At 40.9% G+C, this 9,531-nt stretch overlaps 1 protein-coding gene across 2 annotated transcripts; it reads left to right on the top strand.

Annotated features, from left to right (window-relative positions):
- The first annotated feature begins 3,534 nt into the window (after nt 1–3,534).
- LOC103470746 (procathepsin L) lies at nt 3,535–9,531 on the top strand. Of its 2 annotated transcripts, none has more exons than XM_008419392.3 (8): nt 3,535–3,670; nt 4,892–5,026; nt 5,115–5,237; nt 5,843–5,995; nt 7,379–7,603; nt 7,962–8,127; nt 8,214–8,331; nt 9,097–9,531. In XM_008419392.3, exons 2-8 carry the CDS (start codon nt 4,904–4,906, stop codon nt 9,194–9,196), a joined length of 1,008 nt encoding a protein of 335 aa, XP_008417614.2. In that variant the 5' UTR covers nt 3,535–3,670; nt 4,892–4,903; the 3' UTR covers nt 9,197–9,531. The 2 variants fall into 2 exon arrangements, with proteins under 2 accessions (XP_008417614.2, XP_081467082.1); XM_081610956.1 differs by lacking the exon at nt 3,535–3,670 and adding an exon at nt 3,995–4,013.

Raw genomic sequence — 9,531 nt, 5'->3', positions numbered from 1 at the left:
AGAACCAATTTTCACTGTTTGATTAAAAGTCTATAGCTTCAGAAATGTGCTTGTTTTTCTTTCTTTTAGAATATTTCTGAGTTTGAAACGTAAAAAAATGGCTAAAAAAAATCTGAAATTTTCAGATTAATTTCAGGAATTTCTAGAAAAAACATGGAGATTTCTGAGCTCGAAAAGTCACGTTTCTGAGTCAGAGGATTTCAGAAATGTCCAAGATTTTTATAGAAAATTTCTGAGATTAATCTAAAAACTTCTGAGTTTTTTAAGCAATCTCTTGACATTTCACGCTCAGAAATTTTAGAATTTTTTTGCTGGAAAATATCTGATTTTTTGACTTTCTTTTGGCACTTCATGATAAAATCTTTGGACTTCAAGAAGTTTTTTTAAACTACAGATTCTACAGATTCAGAAATCTTCTGGAAAAAACTGAATTCTGATTCTGAAAAGTTAAAAATTTGGTTGGAAAATCTCAGAAATTTTGAGATTTTTTCAGCTAAAAAGCCGTGTCTGTTAGAGAGTTGTGACAGTGAGAGTAAAACCTGGATGCCATTTAGCTTCCTCAGATGTAATTAGAATAAAACAGAAGTGAGACTTTCAGCTCAAATCGGATAGAAAAATCAGCGTTTTTAAAACTCTGTTAACTTTTATGTGTTTTCACATCTTAATGCCTCTTTCATGGCTGCAGCTTCTTCATGAACTCAGATTAAATAAAGTCCTTTTCCACCCTGTTCAGGCTGATTTCTGCTGAGTTTTGACCTGTTGCAGTTTTATTTACAGTTCGGGTCGCAGCGATAAACCGACTGTTTACTCCTGGTTGCCTGGCAACCAGGTCATCAAGCCGTTTGAGTCGTTTAACTGGAGAACCGAACTTCTGAAACAATTCCTGTTGTAAAAGTTTATATTGTTTAAAAAAAATGTTTTCTCTTAAATTATTATTAGTTGAAATGTCCATGTTGTTTTTTTTTCCTGAAAATCCTTTAGATTCATTTCAAAGTTCTGAGTTTTTTCTGGAAATGTTTGAATTTTTTAACTTAGAAAGGTCCAAGTTTTTTGTAGGAAATTTATGAGATTAACCTCAGAATTTATGAATAGTTTCTTGCAAATTTCCACCTTTTCAAACTCAGAAATTTCCTGTTTTTTTTTCTAGAAAAGTTCTTAATCTCAATTTTTTTCCTTCAAAGCTTTTGTTGGCTCTAGTGGCCTTTATTTGAAAGTAGTTGCCAGCATGCCTAAGTGGGCCCCATGTGGGGAAAAGGAGGGCAGACCAGATGGGTCCCACATGGGTTTGTCCGCGGGTTCCACGGTGGCCCCACATGGGTTTGCCCATGTAGGGTAACAGCCCACATGGGCCCTGCATGGGCCTACATGGTGGTGGGCCCACATGGGTTTATCTATTTAGGGCCCAATGTAGGGCCCATGTAGGCTGAGGCCCTACATGGGCAAACCCATGTGGGGCCATCGTGGAACCCGCGGACAAACCCATACGGGACCCATATATCAGCCTTCCTTTCCCCCACATGGGGCCCACCTAGGCATGCTGGCAGGGAAACAGGAAACAGGGTAATGAGAGAGGAGGAAGACATGTGGCAAATGTGGCCAGGCTGGGAATCGAACCTGTGACCACCGCCACGAGGACTGAGACCTCCATATGTGGGTCGTGCTTTGCCCACTGCACCACCACAGCACCCCAAGCTCAGTGTTTCTGAATATTTTCAACTTTCAAACTCAGAAATGTTGCATGTTTTTTCTAGAAGATTTCTAAGGCTAATCTCAAAACGTCTTCGTTTTTGGCAGAAATGTCTCTCTTTCCCATCTTTAATGTCCCTAATTCACCTTAATCCTGATCAAACTGACCGTTTGTTTCAATCAGACTTGAGAAATGCAGATGTGCTGAGCGTGAGGCAGCGTTCTTGCTCAACATGCGTCAGGAGAAAAGAACCAAACGTGAAAAACATGTTCAGTCCTGAGCTCCTGTTTCTCAACCGTATCAGTCACATGAGCATCAGCATCGATTATTAACTCTGATTTGCCAGCAGATCTGTGGCTGAGGAACGTTTTACACCACCTAAAACTCTGTTTTCTATTTGTTTAAGCCAAACACACGAGGGAAACATAAACAACGGTGACAATTTGAGTGATTTATCAATGTTGTGATGCATTGTGTGACTGCTTGCTCATGAGATTTACTCTTCATTATCTCCACTGGAATAGTAAACTAAGATAATATATCTTAAACTCTGAAGCCTGACGCTGTAAACGAGGCCTGAACAGGCAGACATATTGATCTAAGTTGATTTTTGAGCATCTTTTGCAACATTTTGATGCTTAACTTTTCACAGAAACTTAATTTTCAACTTTTTTCTGATGGCAACCTTCCCAAAACTTTAGAGTAAATGGAGATAATCCATCTGTTTCTGAGATCTCAATGCAAAGTACTAATCTGGAGACTCTTAATATGTTATCATAAGTATTCATACAGTTTATTTAACTCGCATCCCCATGGTATAATGAGACCAGCCCATATTAGTTGTGCAGGGTTAGGCTTTTCTTTACATGTTGTGTTTTTTGGTCTCATTTGACCAAAAATGTGATTTTTCCACCTCAGCAGTGAATCTCTGCAGGTCACCACAGGGAGGTTTACAGCTGTATTGTTTTTATATTCTAAGTAATTACACACAGATGAACTTTATTTTACTATTCAATCAACTTTTAAAGGCACTGTGTTGCACTTGATTTTATTTACCTATTAAAAACAGCTGGACATAAATATCTACCTCAGTTTTCTGTGTCAATGGTGTCCAGAAAAGCCTATTTCGAAATGGGTATGTTATTTAAGAGCAGCGTTTGTGTTTGTGAGGCTTTAACAGCAGAAAAAGAGTTGGAATAAGTTGTAAATATACTGCTCAAAAAAATAAAGGGAACACTTAAACAACACAATATAACTCCAAGTAAATCAAACTTCTGTGAAATCAAACTGTCCACTTAGGAAGCAACACTGATTGACCCCGAGGTTCCCCGTTGTCAATCAGTGTTGCTTCACAGAAGTTTGATTTACTTGGAGTTATATTGTGTTGTTTAAGTGTTCCCTTTATTTTTTTGAGCAGTATACTTTTTATCATCACTTTTATTGTTTTACCTTAAAAACCAAGCCCAGACATTTTATTAATGATAAAAATGAAACAAAATAGAAAAGCTCCTGACGCTGGTTTTGTGTTTCATCTTTATCTCATTTTGTTTTCTATTGGCGTCTTTTTAAAATGGCTTCTTATTGAGTTTTCTCACCGTGCGTATTTTAGATCTAGTAGTTTAAAGAAGCAAATTATTGTGATGTTTTGAATGAGGATCAATCTAACTAATGATTTGCTGGTTAAAATTGGCTCTTTATATAGTTTTATATTAAATAATCACCTTAAAAAAGAAACAAGTTTGGCTTCCTTGCAGCTGTTTTCCACCTGGAGGGAATCACGTGCTTCCATGAGGGCATCGGACAAGGAGGCGGGGCTTAGATTGGAACGACAAGGAACTAACCAATCAGCCTTGAGGACAAACAAGTTTTTGGGCCAATCGGAGAGCTCGGTGGGACGTGATCGCCTCCCGGTTTGGCCTTTATAAAGTGTCCCTCGGCTAACAGAGCGATATTTTCTGGCTCTTCTACAGAAAAGATTTTACAGTAAGAACCAATATTTAATGTTGAAGATTTCTAATGTAACATTTCGGTTAAAATCTGGGTTTTATAGTTATAGGGAATTTATTGTGATGGTTTTATGCTTCTTGTAAACAGAGCACCAGTTTGCATGTGTAAATTGTCTATTTTAAAAAGTTTATCGGTATTTGTTCTCTAGATTGTAAAAAAAATCTTTAAATGTCGTTGTATTGTTGCAGCCTAACTTATTTTGTGTTATTCGGCTGGTTTTGTCGCCGTCCCAGCTGCTTTCCTTCCACATCCGCCATTGTTTGCGTCTCATCTTTGCTTGTTTTATTCATCAGAACATTATCAATGGGATTCGGTTGAGGTGAGCCGCTATGCGCCGGTTCCAGTTTTGGTTTTCTGTTTCGTTTTCCTGGTTTGGAGCTGCTCGGCGTTTCCTGGCTTTGCCCGGGCAGCAGATCCCGTGACTGTGCAAAAAAAAAAAAAAACAACCAGGATCGGCTTGTCGTTGGGATAAAGCCAGAATCCCGCTCCGCTAAAAACCTGGAAAACCGCCAAATAAGGAGTCACTGCCGGTGTTTTTCTTTCTACTATTATTTCACACACGTTGAGTTTGTGGAAAGTCATTTTGAGATCATAATATTTAGCATTTTTGGCCTTACCAGCTTTGGATATTTTCCTGTAGTTGGGAATGGCACTGAAGTTCGCTTCCGATTCGGTGTTGTTAAAGGGCTATTCCACTTTTTTCCTCTCGCTTTATCTCAAGTTAAATCATCGTGTACAAACTTTCTCTCCGTGTTTTGGTTTAGATCTTAACTAAAGCTGACACAAATGGCCAAACTGATCTGGTGATTGTCTAATACAGGGTGACAAACTCCAGTCCAACACACCTGGTTCAAATGGCTAAATTACAGTTCTACAAAATCCTGTTAAAGGTGTTGTGTAGTTTCACAGAAGTTGATCAAAAAGTCTAGATATTTGGGCTGAAAGCTGCTCTGATTATAAACAGTTTCACCAAACGTGAAAATGGTCTAAATCGCATACCAGCTTCAGTGTGACTGTAATGCCAGGAATTTGCAGAAGGAAGTTTCCTGTGAATTTCTGAGCTGTTCGTGACAAACCAGTGTTGACTGCCTGCGTGTGTGGCTGTTGTTTTTCCCCCGTAGTGAGGCGTGGCCTGCCCAGGTCTGCACCTCCCCTCTGCTGCTCTGAAACCTGATCCAGCTGTGTTGTTTACTGCAGGAAGCCGGTGCCATGCTGCCTCTGGTTGTGTTGACGTTGAGCCTCAGCGCGGCCCTGTCGGCCCCCAGTCTGGACCCACAGCTGGACGAGCACTGGAACCTGTGGAAGAGCTGGCACAGTAAAAAATACCATGAGGTAAGCGTGTTTTTAAGGCGTCTGCTGTGTTTTTTATCTCCAGAATGAATAATAAAAATGTGGATTTTTGTGTTTTTGCTTTCCAAAGAGGGAGGAGGGCTGGAGGCGGATGGTGTGGGAGAAAAACCTGAAGAAGATCGAGATGCACAACCTGGAGCACTCCATGGGGAAACACTCCTACCTTCTGGGCATGAACCACTTCGGAGACATGGTGAGGCTCAGATGTTGGGTTTTATAACCTGCTGAACTCGTGCTCAGCCTAACGTGTTTATTTTTGCTTAAGCACAGACTTAAAAAATTAATCAAAACTTCATTTTACTGCATATAAACTGTTGCAATTAAATTGAGACCATTTTCAACTGAAATCATTAATTTAACATTGGAACAAAGTCTGTCACAAAAAGCCATTAATCATATGATAAAATGAGCTCCATCTTTTTTTTTTAAAGGGCAATTTAGTTTAGAACGTCACAAAATGCACTTTATTTATGGTTTTGGGTGTTGTGGTGTTTCCACCGTATTGTGGAAATGAAACTTTTGTATATTGGGACAATTTATCGGCTGGCCGAACTGGAAAACATTCGAATGTCTAAAATAATCAAAACGACAATTTGCATCTCAAGAAATATAAATTCTTCATCTTGGACAAAGAAAACGGGCAAAAATGGTGGCTTTTCAAAAATATTTAGCGATTGTTGTCCAAATGGAAATGATCAAGCTTGTGTTGATTTATTTATTGCTTGGCTGTAGAATCATTAAACGAAGCCTCTGATGTCCTCCTTGTAATCGGGTTTCACTCTGACCTTTTCCTCACAGACTCACGAGGAGTTCAGGCAGATCATGAACGGCTACAAACACAACGCGGACAGGAAGGTGAAGGGGTCGCTGTTCCTGGAGCCCAGCTTCATGGTGGCGCCGCGCTCCCTGGACTGGAGGGAGAAGGGATACGTCACCCCCATAAAGGACCAGGTAACTGCTAACGTTTTTAAAATTCAGCTCATTTTCTCCTGCAAACAGGTTTGGAGGTTTAAAAACGGAATAAAAGAAAATATTTTACTAAGATGCCATTTGGTCATCTACAGTTTGAAACTCTCTAAAATGTGTCTTATTTAAATAAAAATGTTTGCAGGGTAATGTAGGCATCTTGTAGTTATTAGAAACGATAAAACAGTCCAGTCCAGTCCAGTTATTTTCCTGTAAACGTTGCAGCCTCAGTAAAGGGTCTCTGTCCTCTGGAGTTTTGCCTGCAGGCGGCGATAAGGCAGCCGTTCGGTGGCGTGTGGATTATCTTTATGCTGCACAGCTTAAAGATAATCTCCCAACCCCACTTTATACATTGACAGGTTTGCAGAAACGACCTGACCGGCGCCACGGCAACCAGGTGTAGGCAACATTGCACACCAGTTTGTTTTTACATGGTCATAGTGAAAGAAAATGAGAATTTACATTATTTTTATTTAAAGAACAAAAATGCACCCGTTTTATTGCAGGTACATTTAATGTTTTTTGTTTTGAATTTTGCCAAGTGAAGTAAAGCCATAAAATGACCTCCAGGTTTCAGAGCGATCCACTCTGACATTTAGTCATTTTTGTAGTTTAATATAGATAAAATGATCTAGTGGATTCCCTTCCCAAATAGATTCTTAAAGGATGTAAACAGGAGACTGAAGGAGATGTTCAGGTTAAGAAATGTTGCCAGAATATGAATGAAAACATCTTGCAGTTAGTCAACACCTGAATGTCACTGAATCCATTTGGATCTTTTGTTTCCCCAAGAACAAAAACAATGACAAACTGTTTAAGTTGTATTTAAAACACAGATATGACCTTAAGGAGCTAAAAGCTAGCACACAGCGCTAACAGATGCAAAATGGACAATGCTAGCAAATCAAAACAACGGCCAGGATGTCGGTTGGGGTTTTAGTTTACAGTGTTTCGACTGTTTCACAGTTTTCTAGTTTATTCCAATGCCCTGCGACAGACGGTCAGCCTGTCCAGGTGACCCCGCCTCTCGCCCGAAACGTTCCCTGGAGATGGGCACCAGCAGCCCTCCTGACCCCACGAGGGACAGGGTGTTGGAAAATGGATGGGTAGTTTATTCCTCTGAGCTGTGAAGATGCTGCTGCAGGAACCTGTGATCTAAAGATGAGTTTCTCTAGATGTTGCTGAGACATCAGTCCTCTAACCCTGGAAATGTCCTTCAGCTGATAGAAGCCTGACTTTCTAACTGTCTTTATGTGGCTCTGAAGGTTCAGGTCAGAGTTCATCCTGATCTCTAGTTTCCAGCTATAACAACTGAAGGTTTCTCTTTAAATCTAAAGATGACTGTCCTGACCTCTTCCTCTCCCTCAGGGTCAGTGTGGCTCCTGCTGGGCCTTCAGCGCCACCGGCGCCCTGGAGGGCCAGGAGTTCAAGAAGACGGGTCAGCTGGTGTCGCTGAGCGAGCAGAACCTGGTGGACTGCTCCAAAGACGAGGGCAACCAAGGCTGCAACGGTGGCCTGATGGACCAGGCCTTCCAGTACGTCAAGGACAACAAAGGCCTGGACTCGGAGGACTCGTACCCCTACGAGGGAACGGTACGCCTCTGCTCCCACGAGAACCATGACAACTGGCTCCATTTAGTTTTTGATTTTTTTTTTTATTTTTTTTTTGAGAAATCTAGGTTGGGTTTTTTTGCCAATGTTTCCTTGGCGGCCATCTTGTGTTGCAGCTTCTGTTTATTTGGACTCTAATTTCTATTCCATTAATTTTGTAATGAGATTTATTTTGTTTGCAGAGATTTCGTAATAGGATTTTCTTTTTTTAAATTATGAGAATAAAGTAGTAATGAGAATCTGGGCATCTGGTGAAGTTATACTTTAACTCTTGTGTCGGTCAGAATGGCACATTTTTGTCCCTTCCTGCGCCACGTCCTCACGTTGCTCTGCGTTTCAGGATGGCCAGTGCCACTACGACCCCAAGTTCAACGCCGCCAACGACACCGGCTTCGTGGACGTCCCCAGCGGCGATGAGCACGCTCTGATGAAGGCCGTGGCCGCCGTCGGACCCATCTCCGTGGCGATAGACGCCGGTCACGATTCCTTCCAGTTCTACAAGTCGGGTCAGTCTGGTGTTGGCATGAGAAGCTAACGGGTCGGGATCCCACCGCTTGACTGGTCTCAATATCTTGTTTTTAATTTATTTTAGGGATCTACTATGAGAAGGAGTGCAGCAGCGAGGAGCTGGACCACGGCGTCCTGGTGGTGGGATACGGTTTCCAGGGAGAAGACGTGGACGGCAAGAAGTACTGGATCGTCAAGAACAGGTCCGATTATTGAAACCAATAATCAACTAATTTAGTAATGGGCTTAATCGCTAACTGGAGTAAAATGACCATTTGTTGAAAGAACACAATCAGATATTTTCTACCTGGAACTCAAATGGCAGTTTTGGCTTCAACTGGGTCACATTCTGTAAAAGTAAAAAAATAATTAACGGGCCACTTCAAATCGAGTACATTTAGGCCATAAAACCTTTTGCACTTGTAGTTGGGACAAAAAACCCCACAATTTTTCAGATGAATCTCAGTAATTTTGTAGAAAAGACTTGAAAGATTCTGAGTTTTATAAGTCAAAAATTTGCAAGAAAAATCTTGAGGTTAATCTCAGAAATTTTCTAGAAATAACTTGAAATTGTGGAGTTTAAAAGACTTTTTTCTTTGGGGGGGTTCCTAGCAAATGTTCAACTTTTCTAAAACGAATGTTCTGGTTTTCCTGTATAAAGTTTGAGATCAATCTAAAAATGAGTTTTGGCAGAAATGTATGCTTTTCCTACCTGCAATGGCCTCAAAACGCTGTTCATTTGGTTCAACAAATGATCAGCTGATCGGCTCTACAATAAGTCGGCCAGAAATGACTGAGCTTCTGGGAAGAAATGTAATTCTTTAGTTTTTTTTTTTAATGAAAAATCTGTAGACTGTGCCAATTAATCAGTGACTAAAATAATCGTTGGTAGCTCAACATTTGCTGAACGTTCAACCCGACTAGATAAACTTGAACCGTTGGACTGATTTTGTTTCTTTCTCTTGCAGCTGGGGTGAAGGCTGGGGCGACAAGGGCTACGTCTACATGGCCAAAGACAGGAAGAACCAGTGCGGCATCGCCACGGCAGCCAGCTACCCGCTGGTGTGACGGCTGCACGCCGCCGCCGCAGCATCAGGGTTTTATTGAAACAGTTTGGCTGAAGACGAAGCTTCGGTCGGACAGAAGCATCAGCAGGAGATTCTGCTGCGTTTCAGGAGGAGGAAACTCGTAATTTTAGGGAAAAGGAGCCGTTTTATGGCCTGGTTCTACGCCACTTTATTTTAAAGTTCTGTCTTAAAAAGTGTAGTTTTATTCTCTGTAAATATGTCTACGCTACTCTGGAAGTGATTTGTTAACACTTGCCTTGGTCATCATTGTAAACGGATTTTCTTTTTTTTTGTGCTACTTTTATCGTGATCAATTAAAGATGTGAAACACTAAAA

The sequence above is a fragment of the Poecilia reticulata genome, chromosome 9 (assembly GCF_904066995.2).
Source record: "Poecilia reticulata chromosome 9, P_reticulata-male-v2, whole genome shotgun sequence".
Lineage (NCBI taxonomy): Eukaryota > Metazoa > Chordata > Actinopteri > Cyprinodontiformes > Poeciliidae > Poecilia > Poecilia reticulata.
The sequence above is the reverse complement of the archived record's forward strand: the minus strand, read 5'-3'. Positions and strand labels throughout refer to the sequence as shown.

What these genes read in the sequence shown, in the direction of transcription:
- LOC103470746 (XM_008419392.3), top strand. Translation starts at nt 4,904, where the DNA reads ATGCTGCCTCTGGTTGTGTTGACGTTGAGCCTCAGCGCGGCCCTGTCG. An exon ending in CGTACCCCTACGAGGGAACG is followed by an intron (nt 7,604 to 7,961) that starts GTACGCCTCTGC and finishes TCTGCGTTTCAG; the next exon opens with GATGGCCAGTGCCACTACGA. An exon ending in TACTGGATCGTCAAGAACAG is followed by an intron (nt 8,332 to 9,096) that starts GTCCGATTATTG and finishes TTTCTCTTGCAG; the next exon opens with CTGGGGTGAAGGCTGGGGCG.